This window comes from Oncorhynchus nerka, linkage group LG15 (assembly GCF_034236695.1).
Source record: "Oncorhynchus nerka isolate Pitt River linkage group LG15, Oner_Uvic_2.0, whole genome shotgun sequence".
Lineage (NCBI taxonomy): Eukaryota > Metazoa > Chordata > Actinopteri > Salmoniformes > Salmonidae > Oncorhynchus > Oncorhynchus nerka.
Window position 1 is genome coordinate 58,782,824 of NC_088410.1, and position 27,585 is coordinate 58,810,408.

At 41.0% G+C, this 27,585-nt stretch overlaps 1 protein-coding gene across 9 annotated transcripts; it reads left to right on the plus strand.

Annotated features, from left to right (window-relative positions):
- Nucleotides 1–1,344: 1,344 nt before the first annotated feature.
- LOC115142969 (sodium- and chloride-dependent GABA transporter 2-like) lies at nt 1,345–23,280 on the plus strand. Of its 9 annotated transcripts, XM_029682887.2 has the most exons (17): nt 1,347–1,548; nt 1,680–1,765; nt 2,469–2,583; nt 9,260–9,468; nt 12,227–12,361; nt 13,511–13,651; nt 14,011–14,101; nt 14,242–14,374; nt 14,487–14,621; nt 14,988–15,091; nt 15,246–15,370; nt 15,570–15,682; nt 15,858–15,995; nt 16,325–16,427; nt 19,390–19,490; nt 21,478–21,648; nt 22,320–23,280. In XM_029682887.2, the coding sequence occupies exons 4-17, from the start codon at nt 9,264–9,266 to the stop codon at nt 22,479–22,481; spliced, it is 1,857 nt and encodes a 618-aa protein (XP_029538747.1). In that variant the 5' UTR covers nt 1,347–1,548; nt 1,680–1,765; nt 2,469–2,583; nt 9,260–9,263; the 3' UTR covers nt 22,482–23,280. The 9 variants fall into 9 exon arrangements, with proteins under 9 accessions (XP_029538753.1, XP_029538754.1, XP_029538747.1 ...); XM_029682889.2 differs by lacking the exon at nt 2,469–2,583; XM_029682891.2 differs by lacking the exon at nt 1,680–1,765.
- Nucleotides 23,281–27,585: the final 4,305 nt, after the last annotated feature.

The following is a 27,585-nucleotide window of genomic DNA, read 5'->3' on the forward strand; positions in this document are numbered from 1 at the left end:
CAGCTTACCGATTGCTGCAGCTGTACACAGCCCATCTGTAAATAGCCCATCCAACCAACTACCTACCTCATCCCTATAAATTTTTTTTGTTTTCTACTCTTTTGCACACCAGTATTTCTACTTGCACATCCTCATCTGCACATCTATCACTCCAGTGAAAATGGCTAAATTGTCATTTCTTCGCCATTATGGGCTATTTATTGCCTTACCTCCTTACTTCATTTGCACACACTATATACAGATTTATCTATTGTGTTATTGACTGTACATTTGTTTATCCCATGTGTAACTCTGTGTTGTTGTTTTTGTCGCACTGCTTTGCTTTATCTTGGCCAGGTCGCAGTTGTAAATGAGAACTTGTTCTCAACTACCTGGTTAAATAAAGGTGAAACGCACAAAAATATGTTTTAAAAAAAGGCAATTATTACTCAACATTCAAATAATAAAAATACAAGAAAAACATTGCGATGAACGAAGTTGAGAGGCGTTCAGAGGAAATGCTTGAAGAATGCTGCTCAGCTACAAAGCATGGAGAATGGTGAGCACTACAGATTTCATTGTTTTCTTTGAGCTAGATGTTTTGGTAACACTTATATTACAGTGCCCTTATTACAGTGGAATTATTCCTGTAAGTACAGTGCAACAGTATTGTAATTACTCATTATTATACTGTACTTACACTGTAATGTAAAATGCAACAGATTTTCTTGACGTGACCCTCACCTGAAAGTCACTGGATTGTGTGTACACTACTTTAACATAATTACTGTGTCATTAACATGTTATTTCTTAGTAAATGGCTGGTCATTTATGTGCTGTAAAATATAGTGTTCCCACTATGGCCCTTAAGAGGCCTTGACAGAATGCTCTTGTTAATATCATATTTCATTGGCTGAAGTTTTAGATTCCATCCACAGTCATTAGGCACAGTCCATACAACTAGCAATTGATGATCATGCTGATATGTTGAAATACTACATAATGTACAGCATATTTTAGACTGATGAAATCAGTGGACTTTGGTATGAGGTAATACAAAATATATATCTGTCAAACTAGATGTAACATTATCACTCTCCATTACATTTCAAAAGTTTTGTAAGAACTGTACATTAGATGTATTATGCCCCCTTTTCCTATTCATTTAAGTGTTCAAGTTCTGTCCCTCCTCTCCTCTATCCATTGTAAAGTTGTAATGCCGAGTTCAGTTGTTCACATTCCACACATCCATGCCCATGCAGCATTCAAAAGAAGCCCGCCTGCTACTGCCGCTTTCACAGAGCAAATCCCCTCCTCTTCCTTGCAATGAAGGAGCCAGTGTTACCTCGACCCAATAGCTCCGCCTCACACACACAGGCACATGAACACACACACACACACACCAAACTATCCACATGGGTTCACTCATGGTTAGTTCTGGGAAGGGCATTTGACAGGGAGAAACACAGGGTCTAGGTTTGCTTCCAATGAAAGGGACCAGAACAAGTATTCCTTAATGGAGAAGTAGACTACTACAACAGACTTCAGAACTACAACTTCATCCTTAAGGTACTCTCTCTCTCTCTCTCTCTCTCTCTCTCTCTCTCTCTCTCTCTCTCACGTGTTCTAGTCTCTTCCGTGTCTATCAGGAAACCTTTTATTTAGACTGTTTATCACTGTTTGTATTTGAAATCTAGCAGACTTGGCAGGCGGGGGCTGTGATAACACCTAGACATCTCCCTAGATGTACAGAGAGACAGAGACAGACATGAGGCTTCAGTCAGTGGTATGGTAGCTCTCTCTCTCTTTCTCTTTCTCTCTCGCTGTCTCTCTCTCTCTCTATCTGCAGTCAGTAGCACTTGTTGCAGGCGCTGAATGTAGGCTAAAGGTTACAGACTGGAGGCTCAGCAGTGCTAATGAGAGCAGCAGTGTCTTCCTGTTTTGTGTAACTATACAGGCATGTCTAATAAATGTAGAAGTCCTCTTTTCGCATTCTTTCGATTTGAAAGCAGAATTACTGGATGTTGAGCTAGATATTATTTTCACAATTCAAGCTACAAACCTTAAGAGAAAAAGATAAACACTACAGTATGCTAAAATATTAAACAGACTCAGACATGAACAATGAACCTAGAAAATATAATTTCTTTTTAAAGCCCTTTTTACACCAGCAGATGTACAAAAACCATGCCTAAAACCCCAAACAGCAAGCAATGCAGATATAGAAGCACGGTGGCTAGGAAAAACTCCCTAGAAAGGCATGAACCTAGGAAGAAACCTAGAGAGGAACCAGGCTCTGAGGGGAGGCTAGTCCTTTTCTGGCTGTGCCGGGTGGAGATTACAAGAGTACATGGCCATTAAGGCCAGAGGGTTCTTCAAGATGTTCAACCATTCATAGATGACCAGCAGGGTCAAATAATAATCACAGTGGTTGTAGAGGATGCAACAGGTCATCACCTATTAACTAAATGTCCGTTGGTTTTTCATAGCCAAGCATTCAGAGTTCGAGACAGCAGTTGCGGCAGAGAGAGAGAACGGAGGGGAGAAGGAGAGAGAGGGTCGAAAACAGCAGGTCCAGGACACCGTATCACATCCGGTTAACAGGTCAGGGTTCAATAACCACAGACATAACAGCAGAAACTGGATCAACAGCACAACCAGGTGGACTGGGGACGAGGACAGCAAGGAGTCATCAGGTCAAGCGAAGACTGGGGGTTAGCCTGATGTCCCAAACTACCCAATAATCCCCTCCATGTAGCCTAACTCTCACACTCACACACACAAACCTGCACACTCACACACACACACACACACATATAATCAAACATGTTTTTTACATGTATACTGAGTATATCATGTACAATTATAATTAATATGCTTTGTTTAACTGATTGAACAAACTTTTTTTGTACTTATATTAGTGGTGGGGTTTTCATATACAGTGCCTTAGGAAAGTATTCAGAGCCCATGACTTTTTCCACATTTTGTTAGTTTACAGCCTCATTCTAAAAGCAATTAAATAGTTTTTCCCCCTCATCGATCTACACACAATACCCCATAATGAGAAAGCAAAAACAGGTTTTTAGACATGTTTGTTAATTTATAAAAAATAAAAAAACCTGAAATATCACACTTACAAAAGAATTCAGGCCCTTTGCTCAGTACTTTCCTGAAGCAACTCTGGCAGCCATTACAGCCTTGAGTATTCCTGGGTATGATGCTGCAGGCTTGGCACACCTGTTTGGCTACCATCTTCTCTGCTGCACAGATGTTCGATAGGTTCAAGTCCGGGTTCTGGCTGGGCCTCTCAAGGACATTCAGAGACATGTCCCGAAGCCACTCCTGCGTTGTTTTGGTTGTGTGTTTTGGGTCACTGTCCGAAGGTGAACTTTCACCCCAGTTTGTGGTCCTGAGCGCTCTGTAACAGTTTTTCATAAAGGATCCCTCTATACTTTTCTCCGTTCATTTTTTTTTCTCAATCCTGACTAGTCTCCCCGTCCCTGCCGCTGTAAACACCCCCACTGCATGATTCTGCCCCCACCATGCTTCACCGTAGGTATGGTGCCAGGTTCCCTCTAGATCTGAGGTAAATCTTCAAATCAAATCACATTTTATTGGTCACATACACATGGTTAGTGGATGTTAATGCGAGTGTAGCGAAATGCTTGTGCTTCTAGTTCCAACCATGCAGTAATATCTAAGTAATCTAACAATTTCACAACAACTACCTTATACACACAAGTGTAAAGGAATTAATAAGAATATTTACAGTACATATAAATATATGGGTGAGCGATGGCCGAACTGCATAGACAAGATGCAGTAGATATATAGAGTATAGAGTACAGTATATACATATGAGATGAGTAATGTAGGGTATGTAAACATTATATAAAGTGGCATTGTTAAAAGTGACTAGTGATACATTTATTCCATCCAATTTTTTATTGTTAAAGTGGCTAGAGATTTGAGTCAGTATGTTGGCAGCAGCCACTCAATGTTAGTGATGGCTGTTTAACAGTCTGATGGCCTTGAGATAGAAGCTGTTTTTCAGTCTCTCAGTCCCATCTTTGATGTCCCTGTACTGACCTCGCCTTCTGGATTATAGCAAGGTGAACAGGCAGTGGCTGGGGTGGTTGTTGTCCTTGATGATCTTTTTAGCCTTCCTGTGACATTTGGTGGTGTAGGTGTCCTGGTGGGCAGGTAGTTTTCCCCCGGGGATGCGTTGTGCATACCTCACTACCCTCTGTAGAGCCTTACGGTTGTGGGCGGAGCAGTTGCCGTACCAGGTGGTGATACAGCCCGACAGGATGCTTTCGATTGTGCATCTGTAAAAGTTTGTGAGCGTTTTCAGTGACAAGCCAAATTTCTTCAGCCTCCTGATGCTGAAGAGGCGCTGTTGCGGCTTCTTCACCATGCTGTCTGTGTGGGTGGATGTGTTGGTGGATGCCGTGATGTGTAGGAACTTTCCACCTTCTCCACTACTGTCCCATCGATGTGGATAGTGGGGTGCGCCCTCTGCTGTTTCCTGAAGTCCACGATCATCTCCTTTGTTTTGTGGACGTTGAGTGTGAGGATATTTTCCTGACACCACACTCCGAGGGCCCTCACCTCCTCCCTGTAGGCCGTCTCGTCGTTGTTGGTAATCAAGCTTACCACTGTAGTGTGGTGGAAACTTGATGATTGAGTTGGATTAATATGCTTTGAAGACCACTGATAATCTCCCTCGATCTGGGGCTCCACGCAAGATCTCACCCCATGGGGTCAAAATGATCACAAGAACAGTGAGCAAAAATCCCAGAACCACACGGGGGGACCTAGAGAATGACCTGCAGAGAGCTGGGACCAAATTAACAAAGCCTACCATCAGTAACACACTACGCCGCCAGGGACTCAAATCCTGCAGTGCCAGACGTGTCCCCCTGCTTAAGCCAGTACATGTCCAGGCCCGTCTGAAGTTTGCTAGAGAGCATTTGGATGACCCAGAAGAAGATTGGGAGAATGTCATATGGTCAGATGAAACCAAAATATAACTTTTTGGTAAAAACTCAACTCGTCGTGTTTGGAGGACAAAGAATGCTGAGTTGCATCCAAAGAACACCATACCTACTGTGAAGCATGGGGGTGGAAACATCATGCTTTGGGGCTGTTTTTCTGCAAAGGGACCAGGATGACTGATCCGTGTAAAGGAAAGAATGAATGGGGCCATGTATCGTGAGATTTTGAGTGAAAACCTCCATCAGCAAGGGCATTGAAGATGAAACGTGGCTGGGTCTTTCATCATGACAATTATCCCAAACACACCGCCCAGGCAACGAAGGAGTTGTTTCGTAAGAAGCATTTCAAGGTCCTGGAGTGGCCTAGCCAGTCTCTAGATCTCAACCCCATAGAAAATCTTTGGAGGGAGTTGAAAGTCCGTGTTGCCCAGCAACAGCCCCAAAACATCACTGCTCTAGAGGAGATCTGCATGGAGGAATGGGCCAAAATACCAGCAACAGTGTGTGAAAACGTTTGACCTCTGTCATTGCCAACAAAGGGTATATAACAAAGTATTGAGATAAACTTTTGTTATTGACCAAATACTTATTTTCCACCATAATTTGCAAATAAATTCATCAAAAATCCTACAATGTGATTTTCTGGATTTATTTTTCTCATTTTGTCTGTCATAGTTGAAGTGTACATATGATGAAAATTACAGGCCTCTCTCATCTTTTTAAGTGGGAGAACTTGCACAATTGGTGGCTGACTAAATACTTTTTTGCACCACTGTATATAGGTGTGTGCCTTTCTATATAAGGCACTTAATGTCCAATCAATTGAATTTACCACAGGTGGACTCCAATCAAGTTGTAGAAACATCTCAAGGATGATCAATGGAAACAGTATGCACCGGAGCTCAATTTCGAGTCTCATAGCAAAGGGTCCAAATTCTTATGTAAATAAGGTATTTCTGTTTTAATAATTTAGCAAAACTGTTTAAAAACCTGTTTTCGCTTTGTCATTATGGGGTATTGGCTTCCAACCTCACCTGCACACTGTTTTTATCATGTTTTATGTGTACTGTTTTGTCTTTCACTTCTTTTTTTGGTGTGAATAATTCAAACCTAAAACCTAAAGGCCAGGTAGTTCTAAGTCATGCTCCTAGGGCTCAGATCCTCAGAGAGAAAGAGAGAGAGAGACAGGGAGAGAAAGAGAAAGAGATGGGAGAATTAGAGGGAGCGTACTTGAGTTCATACAGGATACTAGATAAGACAGGAAAATTTCACCAGATAGGACAGACTGACCCTAAAGTTTAAATTTGATTTAACTAGGCAAGTCAGTTAAGAACAAAATTCTTATTTACAATGACAGCGGGTTAACTGCAGAACAACACATTTTTAACCTTGTCAGCTCAGGGATTTGATCTAGCAACCTTTTTGTTACTGGCCCAACACCCTTACCACTAGGATACCTGCTGCCAGGCTATTCCATCAAACCCCCGGTGAAGGCTAACCAGGTAGGATACAACCCCACCAATTTGCCAAAGCACAGCCTACCCTTAGACAAAGCTGAGTATAGCCCAAAAAAACTGACTAATTAACTTTGATATTTAGCTGTAGTAACACTCCATATTTATCTTATTGTTCCCATAAATCGTTACATGTCTTCTCTATCGACTCTGTCATCCATTTAAAAAAGGGTGTACTGTATTGAACCAAGCAATATTATACTATCGAAGATATACTGTCAGTACCTACTCTTAGTATCACAAACTGTGCCCTGGCTCTGGCAGGTTGACTACTGGGTGTCTAGTAGTGTCACAGTAGTGTCCTCCTCTGATTCATGCCCAGGAAGTTCCTCATACTTTAAATAGTGAAGGTAAAGGTAACTATATAGAACACATTGCCCTAGCAACAAACCTTGCACTTGTGCTTCTTATAACTGTATAAGTACAGGGTGTTCATTTTCAGAAATCACCATAATGGTAGCAGCAGCTGCAGCACATATTTTCCATTGTATGTGTCCTACTCCCACAGGGATACTAGGCAAGGGCACAAAGGCAACATTGATGACAGGATTACACTAGTCCCACCAAGCTGTGCTGATCCCCTCCTACTCTAATGCAACAAGGCTGGTACAACAGTGTGGAATTTGAACATTCATACACATTGCCAAGCAGTGAGATGCTGCCCTGACTCCTCACAATACCAGATTCAATTGGAATCTCACCTCTTTGTGTGGCCAATGCCAAAACGTCTGCTGGTATTGGCTATTCCCAGATAATCAGGCTTCTCCCGATACTCAGGCTACTTCTAGAATAGACCCTAGTATGGATCAGTGTATGGGAACCGTGACTTTTCTCAGGATCATTAAAGAATAAAAATCGATGTGTCTTCATACTGCCACGTGTAGCTCAGTTGGTAGAGCATGGTGCTTGCAATTCCAGGGTTAAGGGGTCAACTAACCAGTCCAAAAATGTATTCACTTACTACTGTAAGTTGCTTTGGACAAGAGTGTCTGCTAAATTACAGAAACTGTAAAAAAAATAATACATGGAGCACAATACAGTAGTAAATTCCACTGTTATATGTCAACGTTGCTTATTTTGCCTTCAGAACAGTACATTTTAACAGTGCCCCGCTAATTACCTTTGGAAGGGGGGGTGGGGTTATGCACATCCAAAGTAATAACAGGAGCTGGACAAAAGAAAGATCAAATTTATTGAATAATAGGGCCTCAGCTCCCCTCCTTGTTTGGGCGGCGTTCGGTGGTCGACGTCACCGGCATTCTAGCCATCGCCGCTCCATTTTTCATTGTTCCATTTGTTTTGTCTTGTTCCCCGCACACCTGGTTTACATTCCCTAATCAACATATGTATGTATATACATATGCATATGTATATCCCTCTTTTTCCCCCCATGTCTTTGTGTGGGATTGTTTTGTTACATGTTTTGTATTGACACGCCTAGCTGGTTTTTCCCCGGGTACTATGTTTCAACCCGGAGTATGTTTATTGTTAAACATTTTTGCTTGTTTGTGACTTTGTCGCCCTTTGCACTTTTGCCTTTGGCTGGAGGTTTGTTGGACACTGTTGCGTCCATCTGTTGTTTGCTTCTGCCGAATAAAGTGTGCGCCTGATCACAACTCTCTACTCTCCTGCACCTGACTTCCACACCAGTAGCACACACACGCTGACACATGTTTTGCTGCACTGGACCTTCCCTTTTTCCCCCTTTTTTTCTTAACAGGTCATTATGAAGCTGTTCATATGTACATTCATATTTTAGCAAACGCTCTTATCCATTGCAACTTACAGGAGCAATTAGGGATAAGTGCCTTGCTCAAGGGCACATTGACACATTTTTCACCTGGTCTGTTGGGGGATTCAACCCAGAGACATTCGGTTACTGGCCCAACACTCTTAACCACTGGGCTATCCAATCAATCAATCAATGAAATGTAATTACATCAGCAGATGTCACAAAGTGCTATAGAGAAACCCTGCATAAAACCCCAAACAGCAAGCAATGCAGATCTATCCAAAGCATGGAAGAAAGGGGCTCATGTTTTGATGTACTGGAACTTGTATTTTTCTTGACAGGTCATATGTACCGTAGATGTTCATATGTAGCTGTTCATATGTAGCTAGTCATATGTACCGTAGCTGTTCATATGTAGCTAGTCATATGTATCATAGCTGTTCATATGTAGCTAGTCTTATGTACCGTAGCTGTTCATATGTAGCTAGTCATATGTAGCTAGTCATATGTAGCTGTTCATATGTAGCTAATCATATGTACCGTAGCTGTTCATATGTAGCTAGTCATATGTATCATAGCTGTTCATATGTAGCTAGTCATATGTATCATAGCTGTTCATATGTAGCTAGTCTTATGTACCGTAGCTGTTCATATGTAGCTAGTCATATGTAGCTAGTCATATGTAGCTGTTCATATGTAGCTAGTCATATGTAGCTGTTCATATGTAGCTAGTCATATGTAGCTGTTCATATGTACCGTAGCTGTTCATATGTAGCTGTTCATATGTAGCTGTTCATATGTACCGTAGATGTTCATGTGTAGCTGTTCATATGTAGCTGGTCATATGTAGCTGGTCATATGTAGCATTCACATCTAGCTGGTTATATGTAGCTGGTCAAATATAGCTGTTCTCATGTAGCAGGTCATACAGTATGTAGCTGTTAGCTGTGTGTCCTTATACTGTCTTCATAACACACAGACTGTTAGATTAACGTGTGTTCACCGCATAAAACCAACTTTGTCTTTGTCTTCCTCAGTGTTATGGAAAAGCATAATGATCCCAATTTGAGGTTCAATATGCTTTCCCAGCAGGAGATGGGTCTGGTCCATCCTGTCCCTGTGCCAAGCACCCAGACCAGGGGACAGTGGTCAAGCAAGCTGGAGTTCCTCCTGGCTGTGGCCGGACAGATCATAGGCTTGGGGAATGTATGGAGGTTCCCATATCTGTGCTACAAAAATGGAGGAGGTGAGTCTCACATCACATCTTTACATGGTCATACAATTAAGCTCACATTAAATATATGGCAAGGTGAGCCTTCGTCTTTTACATTATCAATGCAAAAGAGCTAGTCACCTCATTTAACTTCATTGTGGTGGAGACAATACAGAGTTGTTCTTTTCATATCTTAGGCTAATATTGAAATCACACAATTACAAGACGGTAATGGAATAATCATTAAGAGATGTGTAATCATGGCTGATATAAACATATCAGTGGTTTCTATAATATTATAGGGATATTTACACACTAGGGCTAGATGCTATCTGGCTGGCACAATCATAAAAACAACAGTGCATGCCTTGGTGCACAAAAGGCACCAAAACCTTCTAGGTGCTTCCAGAATCTCTATACTGATATGCACATCACTACTGTACAACATTTTGTTACGCTCTGATAGAAATATGCTATGGTGAAAACATGTCTCTCTGACATGTAGAATTAGGAATCAGGTCGACTCTATTCATGGCCTTTCTATCTGCAATGTTCAATGATGTTAGGCTATTGAACGTGTCCCAGAAACCCCGCGAGAATATCCCTAACACTTACATGCCAAATGGACGCACAACACTTCGGGTGGTAGCTAAGTCCGTTAGCCACACAAACAAATACTTAAGTTCTTGTGGTTAAACTCAAATATACTAGTTGATAAAAAACATTATTTTCGATAACGTAAAAAAAGTATCATCTTTGTAAATTATATCATTAATATGGCTGGTGGAGTTATGTCACACATGCAGCTAACATACTGTATGCAAATGTCTGCTCTACCCAAAATTACAGCCATGTGATTGCAGCATTGCCTAAAAAATGGAAGTGGCAAGTGGAAGGGGAACAAGTAAGGAACTTGTCTGTCGGCCCTGCATTAAAGACCAAAATTGGTTAAATAAAATTGTGATAAATATAAATATATACCAGTTTCATTTAAGGAGCACAAAATTGACAACTGTGCCTTATAAATTGCAAAATATTTGAAGAGATTTTCGATATACCGATTCCATGGCACATGGTTTATGAAATGACACGCAAATGACACCGGATTCAAAAACTTCTAATTTCTCAATTTAAATTATTATTAAAAATTATTGCAACGAATAGAATGTTATATATATATATATATATTTATGGGGGATGCAATCTTCCCAGCTCTGCAGATTTTGCTGCGAGGAGGCAGTCATTAGATAATTTATTTTGGTACTGTCCATATGTAGCTCTTTTTTAGTCACAGGTCCAAGAATGGCAGTAGAATTGCAACATTTACCTAGATCTAACGCTGCAGATAACAATAGCTGGTGATTTGAAAAGTCATAGTCAATTGATCAATAATTTTAGCCAAAAATGTTATCTTTAATTTACGATCTGTAGAAACTATGAGAATAGAAAGGTTCAGTACTTTGTGAAGCATCACAGGACAGTTGAAAAATATATGGCAAATAGAAATCCAATATGGACGGTGTTAAGAGATAGATGGGAGGGGTTGAATGGAGCTGAAGGTTGGGAATAATAACAACAAGATAACAAATGTAAAACATGTGGGGTCTGTAAAATGTATATAGGTTCAGAACGTTTGTGAAATAGCACAGTTACAAATGTATGGCAAATAGAAACATCAGAAATAGAGGAAGGTGGGCCTCCCGGGTGACGCAGTGGTTAAGGGCGCTGTACTGCAGTGCCCGCTGTGCCATCAGAGACTCTGGGTTCGCGCCCAGCCTCTGTTGTAACCGGCCACGACTGGGAGGTCTGTGGGGTGACGCACAATTGGCCTAGCGTCGTCCGGGTTAGGGAGGGTTTGGCCGGTAGGGATATCCTTGTCTCATCGCTCACCAGCGACTCCTGTGGTGAGTCGGGTGCAGTGCATGCTAACCAAGGTTGCCAGGTGCACAGTGTTTCCTCCGACACATTGGTGCGGCTGGCTTCCGGGTTGGATGCGCACTGTGTTAAGAAGCAGTGCGGCTTGGTTGGGTTTTGTATCGGAGGACTCATGACTTTCAACCTTCGTCTCTCCTGAGCCGGTACGAGAGTTGTAGCGATAGTAGCTACTAAAACAATTGAGGAGAAAAAGGGGTCAAATCAAAATGAAAAAAGAAAAAAAAGAAATAGAAATAAAGGCCAGGACTAAAAACAAACTAAATATAACTATTGTAAATTAGAATGTGTCTGTAAAATGTATATAGCATGTAGAAGTCTAAGTGTTATTATTGATTGGTTTTGTCCAATTAGGGGAGGGTTGGTAGGGTTTGCTGGGAATAATAAAGGAAAATATATTCTAAAAAGATATGTATATGAATGGGTATTTATATGTATGGATATATTTTTATTTTATTTAACTAGGCAGGTCAGTTAAGACAGATGACAGATTTGTACCTTGTCAGCTCGGGGATTCAAACTTGCAACCTTTCGATTACTATTCCAACTCTAACCACTAGGCTACCCTGCCGCCCCAAAATCATTTATATAAATACCAAAAAAATATATGGGGGATTAGAAATGATACAGACAATTACATCGTAGGAAGCTGCTCCTGCCTCTAAAATATTTATATAAATACTTGCGTTCTCTTCTCTGGACGGTATAAATGCACTGAAGTGAGGGGGGGGTTGAGGTGGTAGAGATGGCTTCTGTGAAAAATGTGAGTCTTGTGAAACCATAATCACGTGAGATGAAACATTGAGTTATGGTCTTGGGCCATATGTTTAATTGTGGTTTAACTTGTGTTGTTCGTAAGGGGTGTTCTTCATCCCTTATGTGCTCTTTCTGTTCACCTGTGGCATTCCACTCTTTCTCCTGGAGACCTCCTTGGGCCAGTACACCACGCAGGGCAGCATCACCTGCTGGAGGAAGATCTGCCCCCTGTTTGAAGGTATATATCAGACTGCTGATCTAGAATCAGTTCCCCTCTGTCATATAAGCATAGTCATCATGATCTAAAAAGCTAATCTGATCGTAGATCAGCCATCCTACTGGTATGCTTTATGAATGCGGCCACGGGGCCTTGTTGTACGTATTGCATCCATATTAGGGATTCAATTGTCAGTGTTTGTCTGACCATTGATAGCATTTACTTCCTACAGAGGATGCCATCTTGGGGAAATAGACATGAAAGCCTGATAGCTGGAAGGAAGAAAGGCTATAGCCTTCAGAAAAGTAAAGATATGATAGTACTGTAAACTGTGCCAAAAGAAAATATAACATTTAGTGTGACTGCAGACCAAACTTTGTCTGTTTATTGTATTCGTACTCAGGAAAACTCCTAGCTGCAATATCCAAACTTGAGAAAGTAGCACTGTAATCCAAAGCAATGTCAATATGATTTCAATTGGTATTCAGCACATAGACTCAAGGTTTCTGTCTGGAGCCTTTGTCAAGAATGTGCTGGTTGAGGGTGACATATAGGGCCAGACAATTAGCCATAATAGGTACAGTATATGCACAGTACATGCACGCTTTTCCTTCTGTAAAGGATATTGCACTATTGTATTTGAAAAAGTCAATTCACCATGATTTTAATCACATTGCTTTAACAGTTTGAAACAATATCAGGATACATTTTAGATTGCTTGGAAAATAATTGGTCTGTTTCTGGCCTGATTTTTTTTTTTATCAAATGAAAAAGGGATTACAGTAACAGAACATTTAATTCAAGTTATTGGATGAAGCTTGGATTAATCAACAGTATTACACAAGTATCACAATGTGATTCACGAGCTATTACATGATAGAGTAAGTGTGCATTCAGGACACTTGTCTTGTGTTCAAACATTCAAAAATGTCTGTCTTGTTGGAATGGCACCATAACTTATTAATCGGAGCTGGTGACTTTGAAAGGAGTCTAATCCACATCAAAAAGAAACACAATTCAATGTTTTTTTGTGGTTTTAGGTTGAGAATGTGTTATGTGATTGGATATAACATATGTCGCATCTATTTCTTAGAAGAAGCCTTTTTTTAAACATTTACACCTCCATGTTTGTCTGTTAAATCTTCTCCTCCTCCTCGTCTTCCTCCTCAGGACTGGGTTATGGTAGTCAGGTGGTAGTTCTATATTCCAGCATCTATTACATCATCATTCTAGCCTGGGCCTTCTTCTACCTCTTCTCCTCATTCAGCTCTGAGCTCCCCTGGGCCAGTTGTAGAAACAGCTGGAACACAGGTATGTATATCAGTGTAGCCTGAGTGCCAGTCTGCTTGTGCTGTCATACCAACTGCCTGTCATTCATTGTCATAGCAAACCTGTTTGGATTGACAAGGACAGCAATGGAGTTTGCATTGCATAGAACACAAACAGATCTGGGACCAGGTTAACTTCAGTGTGTAGACATGTTGACATACCTTTGTCATGCCTAAATGATAGATAGTATCTTACATTTATGGACACTACTTCAAACTGAGATATTCCGATTTTGACAAGTGGGTTGATTAATGTTTTATTTTTGTAAATATCTCCTTATCCAGGAAAGATTCAGAGAGTTCTGAGACATGCTTGTTATTGTGTAATTTCCTCCTAACCAGCAACCTGCATGGAGTTTGACAGAAGAGTAGTGGGACATCTAAATTGGACAGTAGCAGGGAATGCAACATCGCCAGTGAGAGAGTTCTGGGAGTGAGTACACAAAATCATTCCAATTTATCAACTCCTTATTAAGTCCTTACAGATGGAAATCATGGATATGTGCCTTAGGAGGCACTAAGAGAATGGTGAAAAGCAAGTGGTGAGATTGTAACTCAAAACATTATTTTCAGGAGAAGAGTTTTGAATCTCACAGACAGTCCAAACAAGCTAGGCAGTGTTCGCTGGGAGCTGGCTCTGTGTCTTCTACTGTCATGGATTCTCTGTTACTTCTGTGTCTGGAAAGGAGTGAAGTCTACTGGGAAGGTAAGGTGGGATCTCTGCCATTCAACCTGATGACACCATGAATACTGTAGAGTTGTTAAGATGAGCTATAGACTGACGGAATGTAATGCTGGTCTGGTCCCCCTCCCCTCAGGTGGTCTACTTCACTGCCACCTTCCCCTATCTGATGCTGGTGGTGTTGCTGGTCCGTGGACTCACACTGCCGGGGGCAATAGATGGTATCAAGTTCTACCTTTACCCAGATCCAGCCCGCCTCACTGACCCACAGGTGTAACAGAAACGATCAGTACATACTGTAATGATTGTTGGGGATAGATGGTAACGTCTCTGTCGGTGTTTGAGCCCTAGTCAACATGACCGAGGGCAGCAACCATTACCACTGGCACAAGAAACGTAACTCCCTTGGTGCAACAGTTTGTGGTTTTAAGAGCATCAGATTTGTTACAACATCAATACCTCATTAAAAAAAATAACTCTGAATTTCAAAGCAAATATATTTTCTGTTGACTTATTACAGCTACAAGGTCAAAATAAGTACCATTTTAATTCACCTCTAATACCCTGGGATGAGACTAGTATATCAGAATTGTGAAACTATGAAGACTATTGTGTCTCTCTCTGGTGTGTCTCACAGGTGTGGATGGATGCTGGAACACAAATCTTCTATTCCTATGCTATCTGCATCGGCTGTCTGACTGCTCTTGGCAGCTACAACAAGTATGACAACAACTGTTACAAGTGAGTGGAAGAATTAAGTACATAAACAGTAAATGTGCCTTGCTAGATAAAATGTGCAGGCAGAACGTTTTCTGGAAAGTTTGTTGATCTCCACATTGTAGGTCCATTGGATGCCTTCGTGTTGTGACTAACAGGGAAGTGAATCTCTTTTTAGGGACTGTGTGTACCTGTGCCTTTTGAACAGTGGAACCAGCTTTGTGGCCGGTTTTGCGATCTTCTCTGTTCTGGGCTTCATGGCTTATGAACAAGGGACAGACATCTCAACAGTGGCCGAATCAGGTAAGTGTTGCAGCAGTGAGATATGAATTAATGAATTAATTAATAAAATAAACCTTAAAAAATGCGCAAACAAAGAAATTAACATACCCTTGTAAGTTCTGCTTTGTTACAAGACAGGTGTCTTAGCATTTCAGGGATCTAACTATTCCCTCTGCCCCTGAGAGTTCAGTAATGAGTTTAACTGTATTGCTGCATACAGGTCCTGGCCTGGCATTCATCGCTTACCCTCGTGCCGTGGCTATGATGCCATTACCACAGCTTTGGGCCATCTTCTTCTTCATCATGATAATCCTACTGGGTTTAGACAGTGAGGTGTGTTAGTGTGGTCCTGAAGGCCTACAAAATATTTCCTTAGTGAAGGATAATTACATAACCTACAATAGATTCTGCAATCATTACTAAACTTTTGGATGTGAAACTGTGAATGAGTAGCTAGTATTTCAAAGAAGAGAGTTTCCACTGAACTTCCCCATCATCTCTCCCTCAGTTTGTAGGTCTGGAGGCATTGATGACAGCTATCTCAGACATGTATCCCTCTTTCTTCCTGGTTGGCCATCGGCGTAAAATCCTCCTCATCATCATCAGTGTGGGTAGCTTCTTCATTGGCCTGGTCATGGTCACAGAGGTGAGAGGTCATTTGAAGTCATCATTATATAGGATATAAATTATATATTTTCAAGGCCATCGTTATTAGATCAATCATGACAGTAACGAGATATGATCAATAATGCACCTCCCAAGTGATCTGTTTCAACATATCCCTGTATTTCAACATACCTCCTCATTCCGCAGAATTGTTGGTAGATTCCACTTCATCCGTAAGCGATTGGGCTGCTGGACACCTATGATCATTTTCTGAGTGTTTTGTAGACTCTGGAGGTAGATTATAGTCTTATTGTTGTGCTCAGTAAGACTGTACCTTATACTTTCTTTCTACCCCTCCTCTATTTGCAGGGAGGCCTGTATATCTTCCAGCTGTTTGATTACTATGCCTGCAGTGGGATGACTCTGCTTCTCTTCGCTATACTACAGTCAGTGTGTATCAGCTGGGTTTATGGTGAGATAGCCCGGCCTACTCCCTGTGCCGTTTCTAAGTATAAGTTCCCATTTATGGCCCTCAACCACTTTTGTTCAATGTCAGTCAGGGTCTCAAATTACTGTTAGTTAAGATTGTGTATTCTACTATGTGACATTTTGAAATGTGGTGGTGCATCTGCAGTTTTCCTCTTGTTATGTCGGTCACTGACAGTCACCCAATTAGCCCATGTCAGCTAACATGTTATAGTTGGCTAGGTAAGTTAGTCTAGCCAGCTATCTAAACCTTGTATTATATTACAAACGTTTATTAAGGCATTTTCATGTAAGTTATTATTAGGTGTTACCACTACTTACCACTGTCATTGTAGGTCATAATAGTAAAATATGATCATTGGGACATCCCTACCTTGAACCCTAACCTTAACCCCTAACCCTTACCTTAACCATTTTAAATGTCAACTTCAATGGAGTAGGATCATCCCAACGATCCCTGATAACAAGGAATAAAAGATCCTGCATGGCCCCATTCCATCAATCCCAGATAATCAATCAGAGAAACCCTAATTGCAGGTCATCTTCCCTCAGGATGTTTCTGTTCAAGGTGTTTATGGCGTTTTCCAAGTTGTTCCTCTAGCAGACATTGCTACTTTGGACATTGATGTGAAACGACATCTCGTTACCTTGGGATTATAAGGTTCTGACATGTTGTTCAAAAATGAGTTATTCACATAGCGTTGCTCTTTAGGTGGTCCTTTACGTGTGAGATGAGTCAGGTTTTTGAAAAAGTACATTTACAATGAAAGAAATTAAAAATTGGAAAGTTCTATCTATGCAAACACCTTTTAACTTGGTGCTTTAAGGTTCTATATGCAATCCAATCACACAATGCTGGGTTGTAAATAACAAATAACTGTACATAAGTAAGGGGATATACTTGAAAACAGGAGGACATCACAAAACGGTTCTGAGATCTGGTACTTAAAAATACTCATTATCTCAAAACTATACATTTTGCAGATACAACCTTATAGTCCCAAGTACTTGATTGTTCACATCACAGGTTCTGGTTGTAACATGTACGCTGCGAGTCAGGAAGCAAGTTCAGGAAGTGTATTTAGTAACTCAATTAACATAGAACATAAACAAGAAAGACTTGTAGTGTACAGACATGAACACTGGAACAGAAACAATAACACCTGGGGAAGGAAACAAAGGGAGTGACAGATATAAGGATAGTAATCAAATTAAATTTGATACATGCGCTGAATACAGCAGGTAGACCTTACAATCAGGGCACAAGGCAAGACCCAGATGCAGACACAGGAGGCAGATGGTTGGAGTATTTGATGTTTATTGATCCAAAAAGGGGTAGGCAAGAGAATGGTCGTGGACAGGCAGGTACAGAGTGGCAGGCAGGCTCGAGGTCAAGGCAGGCAGAATGGTCAGGCAGGCGGGTACAGAGTCCAGAAACAGGCAAGGGTCAAATCTGGGAGGACTAGCAAAAATAGAATAGAAAACCCATGGAAAAAACATGCGGGTTGACTTGGACATACAAGACGAACTGTCACAGAGAGACAGGAAACACAGAGATAAACACACTGGGGAAAACAAGCAACACCAGGAGCGGGTGGAGACAATCACAAGGACAGGTGAAAGATCAGAGTGTGACACAGTGAAATGCTTACTTACAAGCCCTTAACCAACAATGATTTAAAAAGTTAAGAAAACAAATTCAAACAAGTGTTAATTAAAAAATTGATAAGTAAAAATAGAAAATAGAAGTAACCAATCATTAAACAGCAGCAGTAAAATATCAAACAAGGCTATATACAGGGGGTACCGGTTCTGAGTCAATGTACGGAGGCACCGGTTAGTTGAGGTAATTGAGGTAATATGTACATGTAGGTAGAGTTAAAGTGGCTATGCATAGATTATAAACAGAGAGTCACAGCAGCGTAAAAGAGGGTTCTGGGTAGCCCTTCGATTAGCTGTTCAGGAGTCAGGAAGGTGATGAAGTCCAGGTGACAAGTGTGTGTAATAATGAGTAGCCTGGTGACCTAGAGCGCCGAGTATATGTGACAGTACCCTCTCCCTGACGCACGGCTTCAGCTGCAGGACACTGACCAAAAGGAAGATCTCGGTGACCAAGAGCAGACCGGTCGTCTCTGCTGAGGCGCGGGAACCTGTCGAGCCGGAAGAGGAGCGGGAACCCTACGAGCCGGAAGAGGCGCGGATCTCTGATGAGCCGGAAGAGGGCGGGAACCTGACGAGCCGGAAGAGGCGCGGGAACCTGACGAGCCGGAAGAGGCGCGGGAACCTGACGAGCCGGAAGAGGCGCGGGAACCTGACGAGCCGGAAGAGGTGCGGGAACCTGACGAGCCGGAAGAGGTGCGGGAACCTGACGAGCCGGAAGAGGCGCGGGAACCTGACGAGCCGGAAGAGGCGCGAGAACATGACGAGCCGGAAGAGGTGCGGGAACCTGACGACCTGAATGATGCGCGGGAACACTGGAACAGAAACACTAATGCCTGGGGAAGAAACCAAAAGAAGTGACAGATATAGGGAAGGTAATCAGGAAGGTGATGAAGTCCAGGTGAGTCTGATGAGGCGCTGGTGCGCGTAACGATGGTGACGGGTGTGCGTAATGATGAGCAGCTTGGTGACCTAGAGCACCGGAGAGGGAGTATACGTGACACCGTCCTCTTTTTATATTAATTCGATTGAATCAAATAATAAAAGCTTGATGATGAGTTGGTGATTTGAATCAGCTGTGAGGGGCACAGGACCGGGTTTGGGAAACCCTGGTTAGAGCTGTTGTCCAGGTTTCCTAATCTGCTAATTGTTTGAACCTGTCTGTCACTTGGTGGTTTGAGAATGTTTACCTGGGTATTTGACAGACCAACTGTGTATTTGACAGACCAACTGACCAAACACTTTTATTGACTGCTGTTTGAGTCCCTGTTGATATGTTTACTCCACAGGTGCAGACCGTCTGTACGATAATATAGAGGACATGATCGGTTATCGACCATTACCCATCATTAAGTACTGTTTGAAGTATGTCACTCCAGTCATCTGCACGGTAAGTTTTATTTATTTACACCACACTGTCAACAGCAAATGAATGTTATTTTTCCAATTATAGTTATATGGTAAACATAACGTTGATGTCACAGTAATAAAAGTGATTTGCAGAAAACCAAAAGTTTAGTTGGCAATACAGAGAGATAGGCTTCAATTTGATGTGTATGTGTAACCTATGTAAAGTAGATCATCCTAACTTTATGTTCATTATAAATGCTTCTATAAAAACAAAGAGAGTCGCACACTCTATGTATAATCTCACTGTAATTTATTGGGTAAACCACCAACGTTTCGACATCATTGTTCCTTCTTCAGGGTAATGTCATGAATGCCTGAACCAGGTTATGTAGACAAAACAGTGCAATTAGTGCAACTAATGACAATAGCGAGGGGTGTGTCATAATTACTAGGTTGATTAGAATGTTTTGAGTGAAACTGTTTGAAGACAATATTTTACAGCATATGTAATATATTAGGCTATTGTTATAATTAGCACAAGCATAGGATTAACATACATTACTGTTTAATTTAATTTCACATATATAGTAGCACTCAAAAGTTGGAACACATCTACTCATTCAAGGGTTTTTCTTTCTTTTTACTATTTTCTACATTGTAGAATAATAGTGAAGACCTCACAGCTATGAAATAACACATATGGAATCATGTAGTAACCCCCCCCCCACCATCTCACCTCCTCCATGCTTCACGGTGGGAACCACACATGCGGAGATCATCAATTCACCTATTCTGCATCTCACAAAGACACAGCGGTTGGAATCAAAAATCTCAAATTTGGACTCGTCAGACCAAAGAACAGATTTCTGCTGGTCTAATGTCTATTGCTCGTGTTTCTTGCCCCAATCAAGTCTCTTCTTCATATTGGTGTCCTTTAGTAGGTTTTTTAAAAGCAATTTGACCATGAAGGCCTGATTCAAGCAGTCTCCTCTGAACAGTTGATGTTTAGCTGTGTCTGTTAATTGAACTCTGTGAAGCATTTATTTGGGCTGCAATTTCTGAGGTGCAGTTAAATCTAATGAACTTGTCCTCTGCAGCTGAGGTAACTCTAGGTCTTCCTTTCCTGTGGCGGTCCTCATGAGAGCCAGTTTCATCATAGCGCTTGATGTTTTTTGCAACTGCATTCAAACAAACTTTCAAAGTTCTTGAAATGTTCCTCATTGTCTTACCTTCATGACTTGAAGTAATGATGGACTGTCATTTCTCTTTGGTCATTTGAGCTGTTCTTGCAATCTTATGGACTTGGTATTTTACTAAATAGGGCTATCTTCTGTATACCACACCTACCTTGACACAACACAACTGATTGGTTCAAATGCATTAATTCCACATATTAACTTTTAACAAGGCACACATGTTAGTTCAAATGCATTCCCAGTGACTACCTCATAAAGCTGGTTGAGAGAATGCCAAGAGCTTGCAAAGCTGTCATCAAGGCAAAGCATGAATAATTTAAAGAACCTCAAATATAAAATATATTTTGATTTGTTTAACACTTTTTTGGTTACTACATGATTCTGTATATATGTTGTTTTGATGTTTTCACTATTATTCTTCAATGTAGACAATAGTAAAACAAAATAAAGAAAAAACATTGAATGACTAGGTGTGTCCAAACTTATTACTAGTAATGTATATTTCATTGTTTCCAATTTCATAAAAATGTTTGTTACATGTAATATTTTGTTTCAACTATAATGCATGATAAGCATCATCAACAGGGGGAACATAGTGGGTGTGCACCAGCTCATGCTTTTTATTAGACCATTATAAATGCTTCACCAGGAGCCTGACCAAAATGTACTGGAGAAACCATAACCTTGTTCTTAACCTTATCTTGTTCATCTCTGTCCTCACTCAACCCTCACTGTTACCCTAATATGTTATAATTAGTACAATGCTATCAGAAAATACATTGTGTTCTTTAATGTTTATTATACAACATCCATCCATATCTTTTGTTCTAGGCTACATTTGTCTTCTCCTTGATAAAGTTTACTCCGCTGACGTTCAACAACACCTTTCAGTATCCTTGGTGGGGTTCCGCCGTTGGCTGGTGGTTCACTCTCTCCTCCACCCTTATGGTTCCTCTATGGATGGTTTACATCGTGAGCGTCACTCCTGGTACACTGCGACAGGTAAATAGGGAGATCATTTATTAGTTTCTGTAGAGTTTCACATTGCTTGACTTGGGCAGGAGCTCTCCGGAGCTGAGAACCGGCAACTAAAATGTTTAACTGTTTGAGCTCCTGTTCCTCTTATAGAATATTAACTCAAAAGTATTGTGGAGCTCCTGCACCTAAATGTAAACAGTACCGGCACCAAACATGAGTACCGGCAACTGTCTCAGCCCAAGTCAAGCACTGGAGTTTCAAAACAGAAAAGCATCTCAAAGTGGTCCAAAAGCAACAAAAATCAAGCAATATATCATAGGTAGCATAGCTATAGCTAGTTACGTAGGTTGGCGATAGAGGCTAAGTCTTTGAGTACATTCTCCAAAGATGGAGCAATGGTCATGAGAGGCCATGGTTAATTTCTCACTATCAATTCCAAACTTCAGATCTTTTAAAAGTTGGCAGGTACCATTTGTGTTGTTATCACTAGTTATGTCTCTATTTATACAATAATCAGATCCATTACCCAAACCCCATTTACTCCCCAATATACACTGATGCTGATGTTTCTTCTACCAACTAAGAAAAGAGGAAAAACAATCAACGTTCTGCAAACATCACCAGTTATTTTATGTCTCATTCCTTTGGTGGTCTGTCTTTGAAATGCTCCTCTGTCCTCTTTATTGATTCCTCAGAGACTGTCCATCCTCACCACGCCGTCAGAGGATCTCCCCATGACCAAGGCCCAGAAGAATTCCCTCCTGGCCAAGCAGTCAGAGCACGACAGACCCCTGGGGGACACGGAGATACCAGCCTGGGGCCACAACCTCCTAGACAGAGACACTGGCCCCCTGTAGAGACACTGGCCCACTCTCTCAGCTACCATCCCTATAGGACTAGAGATAAGCAGGTCCAACCAGTCACTCAAGGTCCTGACATAAACAATACAAATACTTCCTGTTGTGTAACAGAGACAAATGTGACCCTTTGCTTGGTCTGAGTGGCTTAGAAAAGTATAGTACAGAACATAATCCACCCCATGCCTTTTTCTTGGGAGGGAGATGTGGGCAAGTGTTTCCAAAACACACACTGTTTCCTGTATGTAGAGCTGATGAAACGTAGAAGCACTGGTTCTGGAAAGTGAAAAGAGAGATGCGGTCATTCTGTTTGGTCCAGAAAACCCTACCTAGAATGATTAGAATTACAGGTTAATCTTGCTGTCTCGTGACAGAATGCAGAGAAAGCATCTGAAGTGAGATATTGAGTAAGGTCCGGCACAAAATATGGACCTTTGAAGTTGTCCTTTAACCAGGACTGTGGTCATGGCAGAGTAATGGATGAATGGATCAAACACGTGTCACACATCATAGTGGAAACAGAACATGACTGTCATGCTATTGGTCCTGGGGTCTGTATATACAAGTGAACAAACACATTTCTTTAAAGATACATTTTATCTTTGATTTAGGTGGGTTTAATAATCCGACATCGTTTTTTTCTACTACTATGTAATTTCTTAAGACTTTGAAGTATGACATTTGTGAAAATATATCGATGGTAAATTATAAGGGATTGTGTAGATGCATATATAGTAGAAACACTGTAAAATACTGTGATAGGATTTGATGCCAATATCAATAAACTCATCAAACCTTGTGCAATGATTTATATCTTATTTTTCCACCCTTATTCTTTGGAGTACTTTAAATGAAAAGTGTAATTCGCTGCAGAAATCTCTTCCGATATTCAGACCCAACATTCATCTGAGACCTGGGGTCCATATTCATAAAGCGTCCTAGAGTAGAAGTGATGATCTAGGATCATAGCAAGGCTAAACTGAACCTAGATAAGCGCTCCTACTCTGAGGTAATTGAACAGAGACATCGTCATTCACGGACTGTAAATACGTTTTCCCCACAGGATACAGAGTGTTCGATAGCCGAACTGAAGACAAATACAGGAACAATGCCCTTCTATGAGTTACAGATAAGACCAGTAGTTAACAGCAGTTATCATTAACTGCCAGTTCAGGCTAAACCAACACAGAGCACACCCCACCTGCATTTGTGGTGAATTTACCCTGATATGAAAAATGAATACTAGTACCTTTAGACAGTTGTTTGTACAATATCTATATTCATCCTTTAATGACTTATTATGGTCTGTATAACAGTGTACAAATGGCTCTGATGATTGCTGACCAAAGGAGCAGCACCAGCTCTACTATCCCTGATGACAGTTTGTGTTTTATCATTCATAGATACCATTATGACCCTCAATGTAGCGGGTTAGGGTGATAATAGTGTTTCAAGATTTTTATATATTTTTGTTGTTCTCGTGATCATTTTACACAATTCCCCAGCTGCACATGATGTATTCCACTAGTATTTCACAATGTGGTCCAGTAATTGGTTGTGTCATTCCACATGTCAGGCAATCATCTGGTGTGCTTCAGCAACTTGTAATAGTAGTTCTAACAGAGATGTTAGACTCTGGTTCTAAACTCCACTGAGTTTAAAGACTAGGGGCTCCATTCAAGCTGTAAAGCTGAAGTGTTACAGATTTTGCGATAGAAATGTAAAGGTAATTCCCGATTGGACCGACATATACAGTCGTGGCCAAAAGTTTTGAGAATGACAAAATTATCAATTCCGCTGCCTCAGTTTGTATGATGGCAATTTGCATATACTCCAGAATGTTATGAAGAGTGATCAGATTAATTGCAATTAATTGCAAAGTCCCTCTTTGCCATGCAAATGAACTGAATCCCCAAAAAACTTTTCTACTGCATTTCAGCTTTGCCACAAAAGGACCAGCTGACATCATGTCAGTGATTATCTTGTTAACACAGGTGTGAGTGTTGACGAGGACAAGGCTGGAGATCACTCTGTCATGCTGATTGAGTTCGAATAACAGACTGGAAGCTTCAAAAGGAGGGTGGTGCTTGGAATCATTGATCTTCCTCTGTCAACCATGGTTACCTGCAAGGAGACACGTGCCGTCATCATTTCTTTGCACAAAAAGGGCTTCACAGGCAAGGATATTGCTGACAGTAAGATTGCACCTAAATCAACCATTTATCGGATCATCAAGAACTTCAAGAAGAGAGGTTCAATTGTTGTGAAGAAGGCTTCAGGGCGCCCAAGAAAGTCAAGCAAGCGCCAGGACAAGTTGATTCAGCTGTGGGATCGGGGCACCACCAGTACAGAGCTTGCTCAGGAATGGTAGCAGGCAGGTGTGAGTGCATATCAAATCAAATCAAATCAAAGTTTATTTGTCACATACACATGGTTAGCAGATGTTAGTGCGAGTGTAGCAAAATGCTTGTGCTTCTAGTTACGACAATGCAGTAATAACCAACAAGTAATCTAGCTAACAATTCCAAAACTACTACCTTATAGACACAAGTGTAAGGGGATAAAGAATATGTACATAAGATATATGAATGAGTGATGGTACAGAGCGGCATAGGCAAGATACAGTAGATGGTATTGAGTGCAGTATATACATATGAGATGAGTATGTAAACAAAGTGGCATAGTTAAAGTGGATAGTGATACATGTATTACATAAGGATGCAGTAGATGATATAGAGTACAGTATATACATATACATATTAGATGAATAATGTAGGGTATGTAAACATTATATTAGGTAGCATTGTTTAAAGTGGCTAGTGATATATTTTACATCATTTCCCATCAATTCCCATTATTAATATGTACGCACAGTGAGGTGAAGACATTTGGAGGATGGCCTGGTGTCAAGAAGGGAAGCAAAGAAGCCACTTCTCTCGAGGAAAAACATCAGGGACAGACTGATATTCTGCAAATGGTACAGGGTTTTGGACTGCTGAGGACTGGGGTAAAGTCATTTTCTCTGATGAATCCCCTTTCTGATTGTTTGGGGCATCCGGAAAAAAGCTTGTCCAGAGAAGACAAGGTGAGCGCTACCATCAGTCCTGTGCCATGCCAACAGTAAAACATCCTGAGACCATTCATGTGTGGGGTTGCTTCTCAGCCAAGGGAGTGGGCTCACTTACAATTTTGCCTAAGAACACAGCCATGAATAAAGAATGGTACCAACACATCCTCCGAGAGCAACTTCTCCCAACCATCCAGGAACAGTTTGGTGATGAGCAATGCCTTTTCCAGCATGATGGAGCACCTTGCCATAAGGCAAAAGTGATAACTAAGTGGCTCGGGGAACAAAACATAGATATTTTGGGTCCCTGCCCAGGAAACTCCCCAGACCTTAATCCCATTGTGAACTTGTGGTCAATCCTCAAGATGAGGGTGGACAAACAAAACCCACAAATTCTGACAAACTCCAAGCATTGATTATGCAAGAATGGGCTGCCATCAGTCAGGATGTGGCCCAGAAGTTCATTGACAGCATGCCAGGACAGATTGCAGAGGTCTTGAAAAAGAAGGGTCAACACTGCAAATATTGACTCTTTGCATCAACTTCATGTAATTGTCAATAAAAGCCTTTGACACTTATGAAATGCTTGTAATTATACTTCAGTATTCCATCTGACAAAAATATCTAAAGACACTGAAGCAGAACACTTTGTAGAAATTTATATTTGTGTCATTCTCAAAACTTTTGGCCACGACTGTACAGCGTTTACAGTGTATATCTCCACTAAAGCGAGAACATTGCCTTTAAATCTCAATCACACTGTAAAGATGCATTTCTGCGATGCAGATTGAAAAGAGCCCTAGGTCGTTCAGGGTTTCAGGGGAAGAAGTTGAATGGTGATTTATGAATTCTCACAACATATCTCTCAGAATCTCCATTGAGAATGCCTTTTAGTCCTGGGTTAGGCTTAATCTGTTTCTGGGAAACTGGCCCATTGTTTCCTACCTTTTTTAATACTGATTTGAAATTTGAAAGAGTAGCCAATCCAGGGAGAGACTGACAAGACATAATGCCGAAGTCATCTTAACATAAACAAGCGTTTGAAAGGGTCCCTTGTTGCCCTGTTATGGTATTGCATTACAGTAAATAAAGAAGAACAGAACAACACTGACATTGTGTGCTCCTTGCAAACTCCTTGCTCCCCGAAAATTGTCAAAGACTCCAGCCACCCTTGTCATAGACTGTTCTCTCTGGTACCACACGGCAAGCGGTACTGGAGCGCCAAGCCTAGGTCCAAGAGGCTTCTAAACAGCTTCTACTCCCAAGCCAAATAGACTCCTGAACATCTAGTCAAATGGCTAACCAGACTATTCACATTCACATCACATTAACTCTACCTACATGTACATACTACCTCAACTTACCGGTGCCCCCGCACATTGATTCTGTACCGGCACCTCCCTGTATATATTGTTATTTTTTACTGCTCCTCTTTAATTACTTGTTACTTTTATCTCTTATTCTTATCCATAATTTTTTTAACTGCGCTGTCGGTTAGGGGCTCGTAAGTAAGCATTTCACTGTAAGGTCTACACCTGTTGTATTCGGCGCATGTGACTAATAAAATTAGATTTGAGTTCAAATATGAGGAAGCTTGACAAGTTTATCGTTGTATGTAAGGTAAGACAGAATGCCTATTAAAAGTGTGCCAGTTATCAGGTCGTACAACATGCCTACAGTATGTGGTAATATGAGAGCTCTCAGTGTGACTGTGATGGGTGACAAGTTGTATTTTGTCCTATTTCCTTCAGCATTCATATGTTAAATGATAAAATATAACACTTGGACCCTTTTTGTATTTGGCATTTCATGCCAGAAGGGAAGAGGGCTGAGAGCTTAGTGCCTGAGTATAACAAGCCTTATTTCTGGTTGAAGATATTTTACATTACCTCCACCTGAGAACTTATGGGTTCTGCAGTAACACAAAAATATACACGAGTTACAACAGGTAAAATATGACTTGTAGTGAATATATAATACATCTAAGCCTACAACAGCGACACACTATCTCATCAACTGAAATGGTGTCTGACTTCA

Bases quoted from the DNA above. Each gene is read 5' to 3' on its own strand.
- LOC115142969 (XM_029682887.2), top strand. From the start codon at position 9,264: ATGGAAAAGCATAATGATCCCAATTTGAGGTTCAATATGCTTTCCCAG. The intron at 14,375-14,486 runs GTAAGGTGGGAT...CCCTCCCCTCAG, and splicing joins GAGTGAAGTCTACTGGGAAG to GTGGTCTACTTCACTGCCAC. The intron at 21,649-22,319 runs GTAAATAGGGAG...TTGATTCCTCAG, and splicing joins CTCCTGGTACACTGCGACAG to AGACTGTCCATCCTCACCAC.